Below are 22,590 nucleotides of genomic sequence, written 5' to 3' on the forward strand. Positions count from 1 at the left end.
GCTGTAACGTTACACTGAACTCACGATTCGGTTCATATCACCATTTTTGAACTACGGTTCGATACACTCCACGATTTCTGAAATGTAGCTCATTTGAAGCTTAGAAGCACTATCACATCAAATCATATGATTGTTTTCTGGACTGATATAACAAGACTTTGAAAGAACGTATCACAATACTGCCTCCTTACATCACGATACAGTATTGTGACTTTGAGTATCGCGATTTCTCGGTTTGATCCCATATCGTGACAGCCCGTAATGTTTATGAATGAAAACAGACTGTGGCCATTTGTAGAGGGCAATTAGTTCACATTTTTGACTGTTTTGATTTGTCAAATAAATTCACCGGGGCCCAAACGTCTGGTCTCTGTGTGACTAATTTAGCTTTGATTCAGCTGTGTCGGTCGACCCAGTCCACGCAGTTGATCTTTGTACAGCTTAGTGTGGTTTGGTAAAGGATGTGGAGTCCACAAGGACTGCCGTCAGTCGCCCTGCAGCATCCGAGATGAGACAGAAATGTAGTCCACACTGACCCAGACTAGTGTCTTTGTGAGGCAAGGGGAAAGAGAGAGAGAGAGAGAGACAGAGAGACAGAGAGACAGAGAGACAGAGAGAAGGGATGCAGGGACAGTGGAAGAGGGAGAGAGAGCGAGGGATACAGAGACAGAGAGAGAGAGAGAGAGAGAGCGAGAGAGAGAGAGAGAAGGGATGCAGGGACAGTGGAAGAGGGAGAGAGAGACAGACAGACAGACAGAGACAGAGATACAGTACAGCGAGAGAGAGAAAGAGAGATACAGAGAGTGATACAAAGAGAGTGATATGGGGATGTGGATAGTAAGGGAGAGAGATGGGGAGATGGAGGGACAATGAGAGAAAGAAAGAGAGAGAGAGAGATGAAGAGATAGAGTGAAAGAGAGAAGAGAACTTCTGACCCATAATCTCAGCTTTTGGAGTCACTGGAGCTCAAGGGGCCACAGCACTTACGCCAACTCATCCTCAGGAAGTAAGGCAATGAGTGGGGGAGGGTGTGGACGCAGAGAAAGAGATGGGATAGAGAAAGGGACAGAGACAAAGTCAAAAAGAGATCTCTCTCTTGTGTTGAATATTTTAGGTGTTATGAGTGCACTGGTCAAAGTAAGGGATGGTGCTGTAGTAGTATAGACAAAATAATGGCGACTCCTATTGTAAGACCTGTCTGTAAGCCTTTCATTCAGGCTCTCTATTATAATCTTGTTTTTTTTATCGAAATGTTAATGTCGTAATCTGTTACTTTTAAAAATCTGTCTGTAATGTCACAGCAATGTTGTCATGACTTAGTTGAGTTTTTTTCCATCAAGCTATGAGTCAGATCTCTTGAAACCTCATCTGCACAAAAGGGCTGCAGTGATTGCATTCAAACATGCTGCATGAATATGGCATAAACACATGGCATTTGAATCACTTTTACAGTTATAATTATTTATTTGGCTCAAATATATTTGACTCCAAGGTCAAGGTCAACACAAGGGTCAGTGGAAACTTTATTTTCCCGCCAGGGGAAACCCAGATCCCAAGATATCACTTGTCTCAAAAAATATAGTTTTGGGACAGATGGCAGGATAGACAGCATCATGTATACAAATCAAAACATAAAATACAGTACATAGATGTTGCTTACAATGCGACAATAGAATAAGACAAGGACATATAGCTGAGACATTGCTACTATATATGTGTTAGGAACCAAAAAAGACAAAAAAAACATTGCATACAGTGGGATGAAACAAAGTACAGATATTCCCAGCAGATATTCTCAGATATTTCAACTTTCACTAGTGGAGGTGGAAGAGGGCTTGTAGTGCTCTTCTGAGAGCTATCTTTGCAACTATCAGTCTAAAGGCAAACATCATCTCACCTACCCTCCAAAAACAGGAGGGAGCGGGAATAGAAAGGCACAGAGGGAGGGAGAGACAGAAAGGAAAGAAATATTTCTGTTGTACTGAATATTTGAGGCGGTATGAGTGTACTGGCTGGGTCAGAACAGTAGATAGTGCCAGTTTATAGACAAAAAATAAGAGTCCCTCTCAGTAGACTAACTACCTGTCCTCAAGGCAACGACAGCCAAACTCTATTTGAACCACAAACTTGGAGAAGTGGCACAGAGTGGGGTCAATGTAAGTGCAACAGCCAGATATTCAACTCTCAGACACCGCAGTCTCCATAGCGGAGGCGTGTGTGTAGTGGGAGGACTAAGTTACATACTTGTCTTGCATAGAGCTATCTTTGCAGCAGCCATATCAGCCAGAAGCCAAAAACCATCTTCAACTTCCAAATATCTTATTTTCAATGAGTTCACCCAGGCTACAATACATTAAATATTATAAGAGACACAAAAAAGAAACCTATAAATCAAACTAGAGAGAGAATTTACAGCCTGAGGCCAAACAACATTCCGCCTACGCCTACCATCCAAAAAACAACATTATTTTGCTTGAGATTTTGCAGTCGTGATGCGGCATCTTCTGTCAGCTCAGCTGAAGGTTCAGAGTGCTGGCTTGGCTCACCTCTGGTGGTGGAAGAGGGCACAGTGGACATTAGCACTATGCAGTGACCTGTGTGTGTGTGTGTGTGTGTGTGTGTGTGTGTGTGTGTGTGTGTGTGTGTGCGTGTGTGTGTGTGTGTGTGTGTGTGTGTGTGTGTGTGTGTGTGTGTGTGTGTGTGTGTGAGAGAGAGAGAGAGAGAGAGAGAGAGAGAGAGAGAGAGAGAGAGAGAGAGAGAGAAGAGAGAGAGAGAGAGAGAGAGAGAGAGAGAGAGAGAGAGAGAGAGAGAATGAAAGTGTGTGTGTGTGTGAGGACTTAACATACTTGTGTGTGTCCGCATGCTTATGTTTATGTGTGAGTACGTGTGTGTGTGTGTGTGTGTGTACATTGGCAGGGGCCAACTGGGGTTGTGTAAGAGCCAGTGACGGCGCTCCTGTGCGCGAGAGAAGATGTCTCACACTGTGTTTGTTTTCCCTCTGCCTCCACAGATCTCGTCATCAGAGTGGCCAAGGATAGATTTGGGGCAATCCAGTCCGAGTACCAGAAGGTAATTTTGTGATTTTTTTCCTATGTGTTTGTGTGTGTGTTTGTGTTTGTGTGGGTGTGTGTGTGTGTCCTTCAGGTAGTGCGAGTATTTGAGTGGATGATTCAAAGTTTTATTATCTGTTTTCTTTTACTGTATTTAGGTGTCATTGGGTTAGTGAAGCGCATCTATTTGTCTGTGCACTTCTTTGTGCTTGCGTGTATTTGTGTATGTGCGTGCAGTCACATGTCTTGATTTTTTTATACTATGGTAATTACACATATCTGTGTGCAATACATACAACCAAGTCTCCTGCTTTTGAGGTGGGAGAGTGCATCTCCTTCTCCTCCTCCTCCTCATTATCATCATGTCTCCTCTGGAGCCAAGCGCTAATTACCAGTCAAAGCCATGGAGGGTTCCCCTCATGACTGTATGTGTGTACAATGTTACATCCGAATGTAAATAAAACTGTGTTAATTCAGCACTTTGGAGTAGGCCGAACTAGATTTTAAATATCTTTCTAAGTGTTGAATCAATGCTGCGTTTTACTGCATACCAAATCCATATGAGTTTCTTGTTGTTTCTTGTCTGAGTCCATCAGGCATGTTGTTAAGGTGTAGAGATGAGAGACTGCACCTACTCCTCGTCCTCATTCTCCTACTCATCCTCCTCCTCCTCTTGTCTCCTGTGGAGCAAAGAGTTAAATTAGCAGGGAAAGCCATGAACGTTCCCCCCATGTGTGTGTTTACAATGTTACCTCCATCTGTGCACACAGTAAATACAGCAGTGTTGGTTCAGCTCTTTGAGAGTAAGATCGACTAGAAGAGTGTTGCCTTTGAATGTTGAATGAAAACTGCAAATTGTGAGTTGCTGTGAGTGAGCACTATGGAGGTGGGAACGGTGACCTCCTCCTCTTCTTCTCCCCCTTTCTCTTCCTCCTCTTCCTCCTCCTGCTCCTCCTCATGTCTCCTCCGGAGCAGAGGGTTAATCACCAGTGAACGCCAGAGAGGGGCCCCTGTGGCCCCGGTGACCCCCGTGCTGTGTGGGTGCCAGGGGGGCACTAATTGCATCTGGCATGGGGACTCATCAGGGCATACACAGGAAGAAACAATCATGTGTTGTTGTTGTTGTTTTTGTGATAACCCCATTTTAATTAAATTGTGGTTTTCGATTTGTTTCCCCCCTTGCTTTGAACACTCGTGATTTCTATTTCTAGAGCTAGAGAACAGGGGTTTGGTGGTGGGGGTGGGGATGGGGATGGCGGGGGTATGTATAGTAGTGGTGTCACAATAATCGATTCGGCGATGCAATGCAATGCGGGGCATGGGCGATCCAATTCAATGCGGCAAGTTTCAGAATCGATGCGGCAATTTTTTTAAGTTTCAATTACTTCCGTTGATATTTCGGGAGCAAATGAATATTAAATTAAATTAAAAAACTTCAAAGCATTGAAAACTGCAAGACTGATACAGAAAACAGCCAATACATTGTTGCTTAGTATCTGACTACTTGTATTGCCTCATCATGACTGATGAAACATTTGCTTTGCTTTCAATAGAAATGTAATGCATTGCAATGCATTGTAGAATTGAATCGAATCGAATAGAATTGAATCAAATTGCTACCTCCCACATTGGAATCGAATCGAATCGAATCGTGAGGGCAGTGCCAATGCACACCACTAATGTATAGTGCTGTTGCATTCTGGGAAAACAATCTAATGATGATTTGTTAGTGTCACAGTTAAGAAAGAAGAAGATGCTATGACAGAGTATAATATCATCCTGCTATGTGTCTCGTCCTTACATTTTATTGGACTTTTCTATCTGAAGTTTGTGATGGATATTGTTTTGTGTCATTTTTGTGTCTTTTTTCCTTTACTCCCGGAGATGTCACCTCTTTTGTTTGAAACTGATTGTTTGACTGTTCTCCATGCCTTTTTTCTTTCTGCATGCCTCCTCTCATCTGGCCTTTCCAGCCAGAGAATGTTGTTCTCACTCTTCAGGTAAAGTGTGTCCCTCATCGCAACCCGTACCCCTTCCTGTCCATCATGTTAAAAAACCTGACCTCCATTCAACTCCATCTTGTCCTGTCTGATCCCGCGTCTCCAGCTGTGTTACATCTCCCGAGTAGTTGGTTCTCCCCTCACCCCAACCTTGTCCCAGTGATGCTCCCCATAGCATAGAATAATCCATTAGCATTACCACTCATGCCTAATCTATTGTCTAAGGGATTTGCGTCTTTTAGCTAACACGATTGGTTAAAAGCACTGGCTAGCTTTGTCTATATTTAGTATGAATTATGGTGACACAGTTTATAAAACATTGACGGTGGTCTACGCTACATGGGTGGTAGGCTGAGCTTAATGACTAAAAAATAACTTCAAGCTAACAGTCAAATGATATATAAATCTTTCTGTTTCAAGTATGTTTCATAAAAATCATTTTGCTGTACAATAAATGGCACATTCCACTTCTCATATTTTCTTACGTAACCAAATAATATTATACGCTTAAAACCCAAGACTAGACCAACCCTACTGGCAGAATATTTTTATATATATTTTCTTGCCAGTGGTTCTCAACCTTCTTTAAACAAACACCCCTGTACCTCATCCTAAGCCTCCTAACGCCCCTTTGACTTCATCATAAGACTTCCAACACCCCCCTTAGTATTGAAAGAATTAAATTGCCCCCAATGACAGTTAAGCACTGGCCCCTCTCAGCTGTATCCTTCTCAACGCCCCCCTAGAGCTCCCCAACTCCCCAACGGCTGTACCGCCCCCGTTGAGAAACACTAAACTAGCCTCACACCATAGGGGTTAATCGTAGCTGGGCCATGAATCTGGCCTGGTTTTGTCCTCTAATTACAAAGCTCTTTGTAGTTTCGATATCTGTCTATCGGGTCATTTGTATGGGCCAACGCAATGTGAATGCCATCCGTTGGTTCCACAGCTTTGACATATGGTGCAAATCCAGATTATACATTTCAGGATGTTATATTATACTGTAGTCTGACTTCACAGGCTAATAAAACACCACTAGTGTTCATGAGTAGCATTTTACCTCAGTGCAGTGGTACAGTGTATTCATCTGAGTTAAATATACAACTGTAAAATTTTGTCAACTTCAAATCCCTGACATGGGACTTCCCCGCGTTGCGTCAACATGTAGCAATCTCTTCTCCACCATGACTGGATGCTAGCAGTAGCCGTTTCCAGATTACAGTAAGCAGATCCTTCAGCTTAAGGTGTTCCAGGGAACTGGATGATGGGGAGGTGGGCGTCAAAATGCAGTCAGCACTTTGAGAGCTTAGTTTTTCTTATCAGTTGCCAACACACATACACATCATACACAATACACACACACACACACACACATGCACAGGCATGCACACACGCGCACACACAAAACGCACGCACGCACACACACACACAAAACGCACGCACACACACACACACAAAACGCACCCGCGAGCACACACACACACACACACACACACACACACACACACACACACACACACACACACACACACACACACACACACACACACACACACACACATACACACACACACACACACACACACACACACACACACACACACACACACACACACACCTAAACTTAGATGCTTTCACAACATGCCAACACAACCCACACATTGACGGTACAAATCCATGCATGTGTATCCAAATACACACAGCTACACAGTCAAACAGACAGACAGATACACACGCACACGCACACGCACACGCACACACACACACACACACACACACACACACACACACACACACACACACACACACACACACACACACACACACACACACACACACACACACACACACAGCTCGAAATCTGCAGACTGAAAGTGCTTCCTGGTAAAATCATAACAAATCGTAATCCCTATTTCACTTACCCTCCTCTACTAGCCTACATGCATGCAACATTCATACGGCATGGTCAAGTCAGGCCACAAAGGCAACTTGCGGCTTGTTAATGGCATCCCCACCTCAAAACCTCCTCCAGCTCCTGCCACTTTGGCTGTTAATGTTCACAAACACTTCACGGCCACTCTTCACCACCAACTACGGTTGCACACAACTGAGAGAGAGAGACAGAGAGAGAGAGAGAGAGAGAGAGATAGAGAGAGGTGGTTTTCATGATGTTGTTATTGTGATACTTGGGAAAGTGTGGTAATTCCCTCTTACTGCATGTCCACTTTATCCCCACAAAAACAAATATACGCACACACGCACGCTCACACTCAAACACACACACACACACACACACACACACACACACACACACACACACACACACACACACACACACACACACACACACACACACACACACACACACACACACACACACACACACACACACACACACACACCTATTTAGGTCAGTGTACATCACCACTTAAGGGTTTAGCATATTAGTTTCATGATGATCTCATCCAGATTATCTTAAACCCATTGTGTCCTGTAGCAACATATACATACTGTATGCATTCAGGTTCTTGAGATTTTAGCTGTTTTATTAAAAATGTGGGTATGTTAGAGCTGAATTAACACATTCTGGAGCAAAATCAGGGTTCTAGTTTTAAAATGCAACTTATTTCATGTTTTTATGTGCTTCGGAGGCTGAGATACATAGGTTGTAATAGGGAGAGGGCATCTTTTCCCAAAAAGGGCTTAAGCTAAAATGGGTTAAGCCAGAGTAGATGGATGCCATGTAGATAGACAGGGTAGGAAAAGTGTTTGTTAGGGCAGATATCAGACCAGGAACAAAAATGACAAGGAGGGAAAGGAAGAGCAGAAACAAAAGCAAAGACATACAATACCTTGTGGGGCGGTGTTCCAAGAACCAGGCTCAGTAGTAAACCAGGTTAAGTTACTCTTGAGTTAGGGCCTTGCCGTGGCCTAATGGTAGGGCACTGGGTTACTACGCTGGCGACCCGATTTCGATTCCGGCCCAGGTCATTTGCCAATCCTTCCCCATCTCTCTCTCTCCACTCCTTTCCTCTTTCCACCACTATCCTGTCAGAAATAAAGGCAAAAAGCTCCAAAAATATTTTAAAAAGCGAAAAAAGAGGTAATAGTAAATCATTGAATAGATGAGCCTGGGGGGTTCATTTAGTTAACTTAAGGTCACCATTGGGCTATCTATTAACAGGTTTACCACTTCCTTTAGGCTAACTTTGCCAGGTTTGTCACTAAACCACGTTCTTGAAATACCTCCATGGTCTTGTCAAATAGCCCATCCAGCTGAAACATGTCCCACAGCCAGGTCTTAAGTCGTTTAAATATCAGAATCCAACCACTTTGTCCAAGTGTAAGTTGCAACAATGAAAAGGCATTACATACAAATGAACGATGAAATCATGAAATGATGATAGGACAGCCAAAAGACAAGTTGACAAGCCATTTTCAATATGCACCTGATTTGCTAAGTTTAGTAATTACAGAGAGCATGTTTCATCTCCTTCTCTCAGATTTAGCACAGCGTGTGCCATCCTCTGGCTATCTCACACAACACCAAGGTCTCCTTACAGAGACTGGGAAGAAAAGTCATATCAAAGAGAATTCGAAGGAGCAAAGTTTTCTTTCTCCTTACGAGGACACCTCCAATTATTTTCAATAGGGAGCTGTATTGGTGACTGTACCCTTGAGGCTTGCCAGAAATGCAAGAAATGGTGGTGTAGAATCACAATCTCTGGTAGCATAAGCACAACATGCCTCTTGGAAATGGCTGAAGTGCTTGCAGCAGTGAGTGCACTAGTGAATACAACCATCAAGCAGTTTACCATTCAAACTGTGACACCTCTTTCTTAACAGTCCCATCACGCAGGGATTATTCTATTGAGGCTTCTCTGCAAGTTGAAATATTTACAGTGTATCCCTGAAATGCAGTGTACCTGGTATGTTGTGTTTTTGTCCTTGCACCAAATCTTATGTTTACACTCAATTAGGTACATTGCATTTTGGATGCCTTAAGTGGTCAAATTAGCAGTAAGTTTGTGCGCTAAGACAAGGTTTGGGGCATTTCAGGGATATTTACCTCTGGCAGTCTGAGGCGGCTGCATAGACCTAGTTTTGTTGAATAAAATGGACGACATATTTGACCACGGTTGCACCACTGTCCCTGTCCATGGGCAGCATTGGTATCTTTTCCGGAATGTGAAACAGGCTGTGCTGTGTCGCCTAACTGTCAGATCAAATCCCCAGTTTGTCATGATCAAAGCACAGCTGTCCAACCTTGTATAGATAGGGGACATCGTTTGCCATTCAGATGTTTCAGGCAGCCCAGCAGTAGCTTTCTCAGATGCAGACTGTCAGAGAGTGTCACGTCAAGTACCCTTTCACCCACGCCGTCTGGTCATAAAAGTAAAATGAGAGTTACTCCAGGAGAGGGATATCATGATAATAAGAAATTGATGAGCAGCTTGCAGCGCTGCTATCAAAGATCCTTTAAAAACACCCTCTAACCTCTCTCTCTCACAACGCAGGTGTGAAATATCAAACATTCTTAGCTGTACCGTGGCTGATATGGTAGGGCACACGTTTACCATTTGGCTGACCCGGGTTCGATTCCCGGTCCGGGTCCTTTGCCGGTCCTTCCCCGTCTCTCTCTCCCAGCTCGCTTCCTGTCTCTCCTCCACTGTCCTGTCTCACAAAAAACAATAAGGGCTGAAAAGCCCCCAAAAATACTTTCTGAAAAAAAAAAACATTCTGGGGAACACTGTGTCATGAATGGGCAGGTTGCCCATGGAAAGATGGGTTTGTGACGGGCCTGGGACATTTCCCAACCTTACCCCTATATCTCTCTGTCCCTCTGCTTTCCTGTCCACAATCTATTCTATCCTGTAGGCACAAAAAGCCACAAAGATTTCAAACAAGACAGTCACTACATTTACATGTTTTTAATTCCGAATTAATAATCCAGATTTGAATAGTTGTGTCGAGTTTACTTTGATCTTTCCTTTAATTCTGAATTCAGATGTGTTAACATGACATTTTCTAAGCGGAATTAAGCTTTATTGAGAATTACAGTCAGTGAATGCCGAATGAAATGTGTCATAAAAGTGAGTTTCTAAAATTTCCACCTCTGCCTTGCCTTCAACAAATGCACCCTCCATTCAATAAACAGAGGGAATTGCAGGGTTATTGCTGTTAGTGGTCAGTTTGACAATTAACCCTAAAACAGCTGCTATTCCCTCTGTTTACGATCTTTTATCGGGAGTTATAGTTATAGCTATAGAGAGAGTAAAGTCTTACCTACTGACCCATCATTGATAACTAACACATGATAATCAAACCCCTCTTCACTAGTGATCTAGTGATGGCGCAAGGCTGTTAACTTTAATGCTCCATATTTTACTTAGGCCTACCATATGACCAGTCATTGATGAAGCCAAAATTACTCAGGAAATGTTATTGCTGAGCAGTCGCATCTGACGAGCATTGCCAGTGCTCATTAAAATCTAATAGTGGATAGGCAACACCATGAGGAGACACAAGTTCAGCACAACTAGACAGGACCTTGCAATCAGAGGAAGACCATCAGGTCTTGTATAATAGGATGTTTCTTTGCTATAATCATAAGCAAATGTGATTGTAGTGTAAACAGTACCTACAAATGGCAGTTATTGAGTATAAATAGTAATTATATAAAATATAAAAGTGCAAAGTGTAATTACACAGCTTAGAGAGTTCGACTGTTAGATTGTTAATCATCTCCATTGTTCCACGAGTGGCAGGAAGGTGTCGTGTGTCGAGGCAGAAAATAATGAGCCATTGATACACAGTTTTCTAACGCTAAACAAACTCACCTCTTGATATGCAGCCGGTGTACAGTGGTGGCGAGGCTCATGCAATTCAGATTGCACTCTCTCTCTCTCTCTCTCTCAAACACACTCGGCAATCATTATGCCAGGGTAATCGAAATCACTTAACCACAACTTTGTTAAGGGTATGTAAACCGCAAGCTCATAATAAATTTGCCAGTCAGGACACCTTCAGAAAATTGATTTTCCTTATTTTCTTTTGCTTCAACCATATGACTTTGGTTCCTAAAAAAGGGCTTATAATCATTTGATCTCATACTGAATCAGACATTTTGAGCGTAGTTGGGCAATGCAAACTATTTCTCCATTGGAAAAATTATCATTGATAACTAACAAAAGCTAATCAAACCCGTCTGTGATGGTCCAAAGCTGTTAACTTTACGTGTCAGTCAATGGTCCATATTTTATTTACCGTATGTTTATACTTTGGTCTTCTAAATAGAGTTGATAGCATCCCTCCATTAATTATATCCCAACTAGCAACTAGATGTTTTTTTGTGGAGATTTGTGTTTATTTGGGTTGGTTTACTTGGGAGTTTGAACGAACAGGTAAGTCATTTATCCTCAGCTTTAAAGGTGCACCGTGTAATATTTTTAATAGGTCATTTCCACAATCCATGCTGCCCATTCACAAATGTTGCCTTTGTTAACAAATACTTACCACCACCATCGAATTCTAAGTATTCAATATGACTGTGAAAATTGCCCTTTTCATACATGAAAAGGGGGGTCTTTTCCATGGTCCGCCATTTCCAATTTCCAGAAATAGAAATTTTAGCTGCAAAAGATCAAAAAGATTTGATCTTTGCAAAAGATTTGGCATTAAAGGCAACACAGTTTCAATGAGCAGCCTAGTTGCAATAGCTACTTTGGCCATCCTGCGCCACCATCTTACACGGTGCTCCTCTACAGGCTTGAGATTTGAGTGTTTACTCTGTGCTGCCATAGTGATTTAAATACTGTCACCAGTGTATAATTTCCTTATCGTCACAGCAGTGCTTAGTTAGCTGCGCTTTATTCTTTTGACGGAACATCTTAATTGGCGATGTGAAGATGAAGATATCTGCTCAGCATCATTAAACATTGTTGTGCATCTTACTGCATATTGAGAGGGAGCGCTAAAGTAATTTGGATGTCTTTAGCATATTTGCCATACGTTCCCAGATCGCTCATCTGTCCCTCCTTTGGAGAAGAACGTCGTTAGGGATCATTTTGAATAAGTAATTTCACACCGTACCGGTAATCATATTAGAAATGATGAGAACAATAAAGATCGCGATCTGCCAGTATCTGATAATGGTCAGGCAAAGTGATCATAAATATACCAGATTCATGTAGACACATGCAAATATACCACTGAATATGTACCTGTATATACACTAGATAAGCAATCAATTCATGTAGGAAATCTTTAGGGAACAGTAATCCGAAATATCTCTGTGGCCGCGATAATTTCATTTTATTATGCAAACACAAGTACTCGACCACCTGTCTAATTATCTTCCTTTCTGTCTGTCCGTTTGTCTGTCCTTTGTGTGTTTGTTTGTTTGTGTGTGTGTGTGTGTGTGTGTGTGTGTGTGTGTGTGTGTGTGTGTGTGTGTGTGTGTGTGTGTGTGTATGTGTGTGTGTGTGTGTGTGTGTGTGTGTGTGTGTGTGTGTGTGTGTGTGCGCGTGCGTGTGTGTGTGTGTGTGTGTGTGCGTGCGCATGTCTGTCTGTCTGTGTGTGTGTACCCCTATCTCTGCGTGTCCAGGTGATCCTGTATGAGCTGGGCTTCGTGGTGTGCGTGCTGCTGGGTGTGATCTTCCTGGTCTTCATGCCCCTGGTCGGCTTCTTCTTCTGCCTGTGCCGTTGCTGCGACAACTGCGGCGGGGAGATGCACCAGCGCCAGAGGAAGAATGCCGACTGCCAACGAGGCCTGCTGGCCACGCTCCTCTTCTCAACCTGTATCGTCATCACGTGAGTCAGGAAGATACCGTACATGCACACTCACACATCCACACGTGCAGGGCTGCACTGGGGGAGAACTAGGGCCTGGGCACTTTTGGCTAATAGGGGCCCCTCACAATTAGCTGCGCAGAACTGATTCTCCGGTGTGCCCCGCACCCTCATGGGCCCTTATTTTCAGAAATGTTTAAAAAAAAAATGATGTACATTTCTGAAAATAGGGACCCACGAGGGTGTGGGGCCCAATGGGAATTGCCCGCTATGCCATATGGCCTGTCCAGCCCTGCACACATGTATGCACACAGACACGTCTTCACCTGGGTACGCACACACCTGCATCGTCATCACGTGAGTCTGGAAGCGTATACATGCATACTCACACATGCACACATGCACATGAAGACAAGTCTTCACTTTGGTACACACACGCACAAAGAGATGCACACGTCCACATGAACACACACTGATCTTCACTTGCATCGTCATCGCGTGAGTCAGGAAGCGTATTACATGCACACTCACACATTCACATCTAGACACAGACACGTCTTCACTTGGCTGCACACACAAATGCACAAAGAGAGGCACACATTCACATGAACGCACACTGATCTTCTTCACTTGCATTGTCATCACTTGAGTCAAGAAGAATTCATGTCGTACACACTCACTCATACATGCACATTTATGCACATACACGGACACATATACAGAGGCACTCATACATACAAGTTCTTCTCCCGCATCGTCATCATGAGTCAGGATATACAGATGAGCCTACACGCGTACACATACACTGTCTCTTCTTCATGTGCATCATCACTCTAATATACACATGGGTAGACATACAGACACACATACATCCTACTGTAGTTTATGCATGCGTGAACCTTTACACACCATTCAGGGTTTCCCCCAGGATTTTCTTGAAGGCGCGGTGGCAGCACCCCGCCAACCAAGGAGACCCCCTGGGACCCCCTGGCCCGGCCCCCAGGTTGGGAACCAATGATGTACCAGACCAATGTGTTATAATAGTCTTACAGTTGATCTGGCTGCTGCCTATGACCCAAACTCTCTCCTTAATAATGTAACCAGAGATGCAAAGACTTCTGTAAAAACATTTTTTCCCCAGGAGTGTAACCGTATCACAGTTTCCTGTAAATAACTGCATTCACACCTACAAAAACACACTAATAGCCTACTGCAGTAGGCCTAATAATAATGCAGGCATATGCTACTGCACTGAAACAGCAGGTTTCTTTATATTGCAGTAGGCCTACAACAGTTTTAAGGAGGCCTACAAATGATGTTTAATGAAACAAAAAGGCACAAAATAAGATGAATGAAAAATATGAATGGATAGGCTATTTAGATATTTAACATAGGCTAGCCTAATCAAAAGCATACCATAGCCAGTTATTTCAGGCCTACATTTAAATGTTGCATGTTGACTGTGAAAATGTATTATATCTCTCATATTTCAGTGTTTTCAATTGTAGATGTTCAGCCCAAAAGCCCAATTCAATAGCTACTGAAGCCTACAGTCCCTGTTGCCGCGGTGCTTCAAGGGTTAATTTAAAACGCATGTGGATAACAGCGAGAGAGGGACGCCGAAAGTCAAAAACTTTACTAGACCGATGGAAGGACGTGCAAGGATACCGTTATTTTATGTTAAATGAACAACAGATTTTGAGAGACACCGCGTTTTGCTTTGTGCACGGACACAAGGGGGAATAATAGGATTTTTGGATGACACTTGTCTGCATTGCAGAAGCTATAACAGAATTAACCAGGACGAGTGAACACGTTTCAAAGATGAGGAAGCATATGGACATCATTTTGTCATATCAAGACCCACATATGTAGCCTATTATCATTTAACGTTGCCTAAACGCTGTGGCAGCACGCTGATTTTTCTTTCTTTAAACTTTGAACGCAATGTGTCGTTTGTTGCGGTTCTCCCACTCAAGACTGTCACTGCTTAGCCACGCTAAGAGAGCTTAGGCTTATAACAACTTCGACATTTGGAACAATCCGAAGTGGGCACGCATGGTTAACAGTTCTCTCGGTCAGAATTGGATGATGTTTCTTAGCGCACGTAACATGATGGCAGATCAAGGAACTTTACGCAGTAGCTCAATGGCTAAAGAGCGGCATATTTCCTGTCTTTGGTAGAAAATTCCTCCTGCTTTACATCAGGTCTAAAGTAAATGGAGGAAATCACATAGGCCTAGTTCTTTGCTTTTAATTGTGAACTAGTTTTACAGTGATGGCTTTTAGCGAACACAAATTATAGGCTACTTTTGGACATAACTCATGCCGTCGCGTGCCACCTAAGGTGCCATTTCCGACCCTGAAACTTTGAACGCGTTTGAAACTTTGAACGCGGTTCTCCCTTTTTATTTTATAATAGCCTAAATCACGAGTAGGCTATCACTGCTTAGCCACGCAGAGAGCTTAGGCTTATAACAACTTCGACATTTGGAAGTGGGCACGCATGGTTAACAGTTCTCTCGGTCAGATTTGGATGATGTTTCTTAGCACACGTAACATGATGGCAGATCAAGGAACTTTACGCAGTAGGATAGCTCAATAAAAAGCTTTCTATTTGCTTTTAATTGTGAACTAGTTTTACAGTGATGGCTTTTAGCAAACACAAATTATAGGCTACTTTTGGACATAACTCATGCCGTCGCGTGCCACCCAAGGTGCCATTTCCGACCCTGTATAGCGCTGAGAGATATCGCTGAAATCTAACTCACAGAGATAACTAAAAACCGTCAAAAATCCACGGAAAAGTGTCAAGTTTGGCAGAAGGGCGATAGCCCACTGACATTGATCTGTCTTTATTGTACAAATAAATACAGACAGGACGCCGTTACTCTGTAAGCGGTCCAAAATCATAGCGTAACGGGCCGTAGCCCAATGCAAGTTTGCGCTTGCCAGAACCCTGACAGGACTCCGAATTTTTCCGAGGGGTGGCGGGGCATAGCGAAGGCGTGGCGGCCCGCCACGGTGAAATGAATGTGGCGGAAACCCTGCCATTCTTCCTCATATGTATCCTTAGCACAAGTAGAAAGAAGTATTCATTCTACAGCACACAAGGTAGACAGTCACACACACGCACACAACATGTGCGCGTGCACGCGCACGCGCACACATATACACACATGCGCGCGCACGCGCACACACACACACACACACACACACACACACACACACACACACACACACACACACACACACACACACACACACACACACACACACATACACACGCACACACACCCACACACACACACGTGTTCTGCATACAGTAACAGTACATTGTCATCACATCAGAGATACACGTATTATGAAGCATTATTCATTTTTTTGTCGGATCAATCTTTGTATCATGTCGTGTTCTTGTCGTACCTTGTCTTATTGTCTGGTATCATAGCAGTAGTGCTTCAAAACAAATGATACACGGCACTCGACTCAATGGCACAGCACAGCATGGCATGCAACCAGGACAACACTTTTTCCCCCAAAATATAAAGAGACTCAGAGTAGCAGCACTGCTGGAAACCAGAGGGGGAGATGAAAGGCTTTTGTGTTCAGGTCCCAGCAGACTCAGAGACATGCTCTAAAGGGGACTCTGTATCCAAGAGGAAGATCATCCAATGTTTTTTGATTTTTTTACTATTCTCTCCCACCCCCTCACTCCCCAATATGTGTTGCTTCAGATTACATTGCTACCTTTCTTCTGTAGACATTTTGTTTCAAAAGCACACGAGAACCACAACAACGCTCTGCTGTACAGAACCATGAGTCTGTACAGCAGTCACCCCCCCCCCCCCCCACACACACACACACATACATACACACACACACATAAGAGGATGATCATCCATGAGTCGTGTGTGTGTGTGTGCGTGTGTGCGTGTGTGTGTGTGTGTGTGTGTGTGTGTGTGTGTGTGTGTGTGTGTGTGTGTGTGTGTGTGTGTGTGTGTGTGTGTGTGTGTGTGTGTGTGTGTGTGTGTGTGTGTGTGTGTGTGTTCCACATAAGGGGAAGATCATACAGTATTTTTTTCTATTATCTCCTATACCCTCACCCCCAATACGTGTGGCTTCAGATACATGGACACCTTTCTTTAGACATTTTCCATGCGAGAAAGTTAAAGTTTGATGCTGCACACAACCATGCTGCACACAATCTTCTACAAGCATACCCCCCCCCCCTCCAACACACACACACACACACACACACACACACACACACACACACACACACACACACACACACACACACACACACACACACACACACACACACACACACATGCTCACACATACAGAGGGAGGACAATCATCCAGTGTTTTTCTTTTTCTTTTTCTCCCACCCCCTCACTCCCAATCTGTGTTGCTTCAGATACGTCGCCACAAGCCTCACCCTCCGAAGACATTTTGTTTCAAGAGCATGTGACAAATACTTGCTTGCTGCTTAACACAGCCATGAATTCTGCTACCAACACCCCAACACCCCCCCCCCCACACACACACACACACACACACACCCCACCAACTTCTCCTTCCCTCCCCTCACCCCAATAGGAAGACCATCTAGTAGTGTTGTTTTTTTCTCCAACCCCATCACCCCCAATATACGGTATGTGTTTCTTCAGATATATCGCCTTATACAAGCCTTACCTTCCTTAGAGGGGCGCTTGCAGACTTGACCAGTAAGGTACGCACCAACACCCCCCCACCCCCCCCAAAAAAACACCGGAGAAATGACAGCGGACCATGACACCGGAGGAGAAAAAAACACAAGATTGGAGTATAGTCAGTATGCCTATACGGTAGGCCTATACGGTTTTGAACCGTTTGGCTATATTGGCGTTTCACTTCTTTAGGTGCAGCCATGCATACGCTTACTATTAGGCCTACTATTTTAAAAAAAACCTGCAACATTGAACTGCAGCCACTTCCCCGACTATGCTACTACGAAGGCTTGCATGCACTTGTGTTGTCGCTCGTGCATGGGGATGAAACAAGTATAAGGCAGACGCCATATCATTAGCTACATCTTTTCAAGCGTTATACTTTTCGACTCGGGTAGAAAGTTGGCGCAGAGGTGTCTGCTGCAGCATGAATGAAGTTCACGTCACAAACATGGCTGAGCTGGGACCATAAAAAGCCCCGGCACGTTGTGCAAGAAAAGGCAGAAAGCGACTACATCAGCCTTTTAACCCACCGGGGAATGCACTGGATGTTAGTCCAGGCTGATCAGAAAAGCGCAATAGAGACAGAGCACAAGAACCACCGACGCACTCGCACACAAATCGCAGAATGCTGTTCATGTCAGCAAACAGGAATACGTGCGCAATAAGCATTAGACACACCCAACTGCATGTCATCAAAACATGCAGAATTGCTTTAGAACTAATGCTTTCCCGAACATAATGTATTTGCGTAGCACACATAGCTATAACCAGCTGTCAGTACTGCCGTCCGAAGCTAGTACAAAGCAAAGTTCCGTACCTCTCATAAAACTGTCTTTATAGAAAGCCACAATACACAGAACGGTAACCAAAATACTTTAGGAAATATGCCAGAAGCAAAGTACCCTATAATATTTGCCGCGGCGGGCTCAGTGATGAATGAAACAGCTTAGCCTAGAACCTGTACTGCTACCATCCAATGCCTTCTTGTTAGCCCACATGACAACTGTTGTTGGCTACGATTGAAACTTGTCACTTTCAAGACATTAAGTAAGGGTTAACGTTCGGCGAGAAGGTCGCTACCGTGGAATAGCAGCACGACAGAGAGAATCTTTAGACCCCGACGCGGAGCGGAGGGGTCTTGTTCTCTCTGAAGTGCTGCTATTCCACAAAGCGACCGACTCGCCGAAAGTTAACCCGCTTATTATATGGATATACTTACATGATTCACACATGCGGGGACATTTCTTTAAACCTATTTAATGTTAAGATTGTTGCTGCGCAAAACAAAACAGTGCCGTTGTGGAACACCGCTAGGCAACAGCTAGGTAGGCTAGCCAGGACAACAGGTGTTGTCTATCACAGCAGCTGATTAGAGTGACAAAAGACCGGACCCCCTGCGGAGTGATATGAAACATTCGCTTTAGCCACTGACTTGTATACAAGCCAGTGGCTTTAGCAGTGAACGTCTTGTTGCCATTGACAGCGGTAGCCAGGACAACGGGTGCTGTCTATCACAGCAGCTGATTAGAGTCTTGTTGAAAAGTCGCTTTAGCAGTGAAAAGTCTTGTTGCCATTGACAGCGGTCTGTTATAGACCAACCCGTCCGTTATCGAAAAATAACAGACGTCCGAACGTTGGGGAGCCCCGTTGAAATGAATGGAGCATTCGACAGATGACGTCACAACCATATAATAACTTCGGTTATTTGATTTTTCTGCCATCAGCGACGCCACAACATATGTGTTATTCCAAGTGGGAAATGGAGAGCTGTCTTTGCTAACTATAACTACTAGACTTAAATTTGCAGGCTATGTCTGACTGGAGGCAGCCGGCCGCTCAAGTTAGAATTCCGCTGATGGAACTAGAACTTGTTACTGTATCTTTTTTTCAGGAGCGCGTGAGTTTCCGCACAGAAGCAAAAAGCAGGCTATCTGCCATTGTAAATGAATGGTGCCCAACCATAGTCTCTGCTCTTTAATTTGCTTCATGCTGCTTCTTCTCATATAATATGTTGCATTGCCACAGCATTCATAGAAGACACAATAGGCGTAATATTTACTTAAAAAAAAAAAAAAAAACTTCCTCCACTGGTGAAGGTACGCACAGTACGTACGGCCGTACGGCTCCAGGCGCCCTTGCTTCCTTAGACATTACTTTCAAAACCATGACAGAAACACAAGTTACCTCTGCTGTGCACACCCTTAACTTCACCCCCCCTTCTGTGTTGCTTCACACACATCTCCACACCTATACCTTCCTGAGACATTTCATTTCAAAAGCATGCAAGAAACTGTTCTGCTGCACACACACCGACGCTCTGGCATTTCCATTGCAAAAGATAAAGAAGAAGAAAGAAACGTGGCGGCAGGAGATGTCTTCCTTTTCTAAATGGAGATGCTAACAGTAGTAGTACCAGCCAGGCAACAGTAGTAGCAGCCAAGCAACAAAGCGTCTCCTTGGCCCCCAGTCGCCCAGGGGGTAGGAGGATGACATTGAGAGAACACAAAAGTACCACGCTAGGCATGTCATTCCTGAAGGATTCAGGAATTCGTTCCGTTTTCTTTATGGTTGGAAGGTTTGGTTGGAAGGTTTATATATTAGAGATTCTCTGTCTCTTTGTCGATCTTGTTCTGTCTTTCTGTCTCGTTCACCTCTCTCTCTCTCTCTCTCTCTCTCTCTCTCTCTCTCTCTCTCTCTCTCTCTCTCTCTCTCTCTCTCTCTCTCTCTCTCTCTCTCTCTGCCCCTGTATTTTTATCAAATCTCCAAGGCCACATGGGGATGGGGAAATCATAGCAGGTGGTTAGACAGGGAGGAGCCCCTTAGCATGGCTACCAAGTGGAATATATGTCTGAAGAAAGAGAAAAGATAGGGAAAATAGCAGAGCAGAAAGGGTTGCGCAACCTTAACTCTTCTGGGTGTTTGTGGATTATATCAATATTGCGCAGTTCAATTCTGGAGTTGGTAGACAATTGTGTCTTTTTAGTCGGGAAATTACATAAAAATAGTACACCACAGTATTTTACATCACTGTTGTGGTTATTATATGAATGGTTTAACAGCATCCTGGTATTTTGATGGAATGCTGGCAATAAGTTGGATGTATATTGAATTTAAGTTGTGCCATATGGAGCTGCTGAGAAAAAGACAATTTTGTTCTGTGAGACTGCACTGAAATATTATTTTGTATTTTTTTGAGCGGGCCGGTAATTACATTACTTTGTGTCACTTTGTGGACACACCCAAGCTCATCTTTGAGCAACAATTTGTCAGTCTTTGAAAGTAGTGTAAGTGGCAAGCTTTAAAAAAGAACAAGTTAAGCTCAGACTGTATGTGTTTTTCGTATACATACTGTATGTGCTGCCGATTTATCTCAACCAGCCTGGGCCCTGTCCTTCTCCATACAGTGTGTGCTTGGGTGCATGTGAAACTCTGAAGGCTCGGAAGTGCACAGCCCTAAACTGTTTCTGTGTGCCAAGATAATCCTCCCACGATCCAGGAACTCCGAGACCCCTCACCTCATGGCACCTTTGACTGGAGCACACACACACACACACACACACACCTACCAGCACGTAGCAGCTGTCTACTAGCAGGGAAGCCAGCTGAAGGGTGCAGCAACTCTTTAGGCTGGAAAGCACTGCAGATATTTTTTGGAACAGCATTTTTGGTTTCGCTTGTCAGTGTGTGTGTGTGTGTGTGTGTGTGTGTGTGTGTGTGTGTGTGTGTGTGTGTGTGTGTGTGTGTGTGTGTGTGTGTGTGTGTGTGTGTGTGTGCGTGCATGTGTGCGCGGTGCGTGTGCGTGGTGCGCGTGCGCGTCTTCGTGTGTGTGTGTGTGAGTTTTGTGTGTGTGTGTGTGTGTGTGTGTGCGTGCGTGTGTGTGTGTGTGTGCGTGTGTGTGTGTGTGTGTGTGCGTGTGTGCGTGCGTGCGCGTGTGCATGTGCGCACGTGCGCCTGTATATGTGTGTGTGTGCGTGCTTGTGTGTGCGTTTGTGTGTGTGTGTATCTATATAGCAATGACTCATTGAAACTATCGTGGAGTACAAGAGCAATAAATTATGTTGGAAGGAAAACTCTGCATTTTCTTGACAAGGACAAGACCGGAAAATGAGAGATGTGTGGAAGAGTGCGGAGCAAGCCCTAAAGCCAGGATGATAAAAAAAGACATAGTTGTTGTGAACTTGTGACTGATAACGGTGCTTTGTGAATTTAACATCAAATTACGGTAATATTGCAAGCCAAAACTGGTTTGATTAGATGCAGCTTGTACTCCTGCGATACATCACCGCCAGGGGAATGGTTCATTTCAAGCGTACTTAAATTACCTCAGATATAAACTTCACATGGGGCATAAGGCTGTGTGACCAGGTCACTGTTGCATTGGAGCTGCTTCGCTTCCATCTCTTGTTGTTTGCAAAGACTGCTTTTGGACTTTTATTCTGGAGTAATGCCTGTTCCTTATCATCTCTAATTTTCACCATTGACCAAAATAGTTCAGGGATGTCAAACTCAGGCCCAGGGACCAAACCTGGCTCATGGAGCCATTTTATTTGGCCCACAAGATCATTTGAAATGTGTATTACAGTTGTCCACGTGCACCATTAATATATAGAAAAAAATGATGACTGGAAGGCAAAACTTTGGGCATCATAAGAATTATGAGTGGGTCCAGGTTAGTGTAACTAATACTAGCACATAGAAGTATAGCATAAATATTTATGATGGGAATGTGTTATTTGCATAGCTGTGTGAAGCGCGTGTGCTTTATGGACACTTTCAGTGCATTTTTGAATAAATATTGAATTCGGCCCGCGACTTCATCCCAGATTTTGATTTTGGCCTGCTGTGAATTTTAAACAGTCAGTGATTCAGTAAATGCAAAAAAACACCTAAAAACTAAAAAAAATATGAAATTAAAAAACACCTTAATATTGCATGGAGTTTTGGACTCTTTAGCATGCTCTATACAGTATGTACTGCATGTGCTTTAGTTTTTGTACATTTTAATATATATTTCAACAAACTAATTAATTT

At 43.7% G+C, this 22,590-nt stretch overlaps 1 protein-coding gene and 1 long non-coding RNA gene across 6 annotated transcripts in view; one reads left to right on the plus strand and one right to left on the minus strand.

Moving 5' to 3' along the window:
* The window catches only part of prom1a (prominin 1a), a 145,535-nt gene that overhangs the window by 53,594 nt on the left and 69,351 nt on the right, over positions 1-22,590 (plus strand). For 3 of the 4 annotated variants that reach the window (XM_063190620.1, XM_063190622.1, XM_063190623.1), the window contains exons 2-3: positions 3,011-3,069; positions 12,657-12,862. In XM_063190620.1, coding sequence (XP_063046690.1) covers positions 3,011-3,069; positions 12,657-12,862 — 265 coding nt within the window. Of the gene's footprint in view, positions 1-3,010; positions 3,070-5,023; positions 5,051-12,656; positions 12,863-22,590 lie in introns of all 4 variants that reach the window. The other variant, XM_063190621.1, reaches the window with a different exon arrangement.
* LOC134440519 (uncharacterized) lies at positions 3,228-9,922 on the minus strand. Of its 2 annotated transcripts, none has more exons than XR_010032974.1 (5): positions 9,874-9,922; positions 9,628-9,748; positions 7,903-8,098; positions 7,066-7,157; positions 3,228-3,730 (listed from the first exon to the last, which is right to left on the minus strand). It is a non-coding gene; the product is annotated as an uncharacterized LOC134440519 (long non-coding RNA). The 2 variants fall into 2 exon arrangements; XR_010032973.1 differs by having other exon boundaries at positions 6,973-7,157.

The sequence above is a fragment of the Engraulis encrasicolus genome, chromosome 23 (assembly GCF_034702125.1).
Source record: "Engraulis encrasicolus isolate BLACKSEA-1 chromosome 23, IST_EnEncr_1.0, whole genome shotgun sequence".
NCBI lineage: Eukaryota > Metazoa > Chordata > Actinopteri > Clupeiformes > Engraulidae > Engraulis > Engraulis encrasicolus.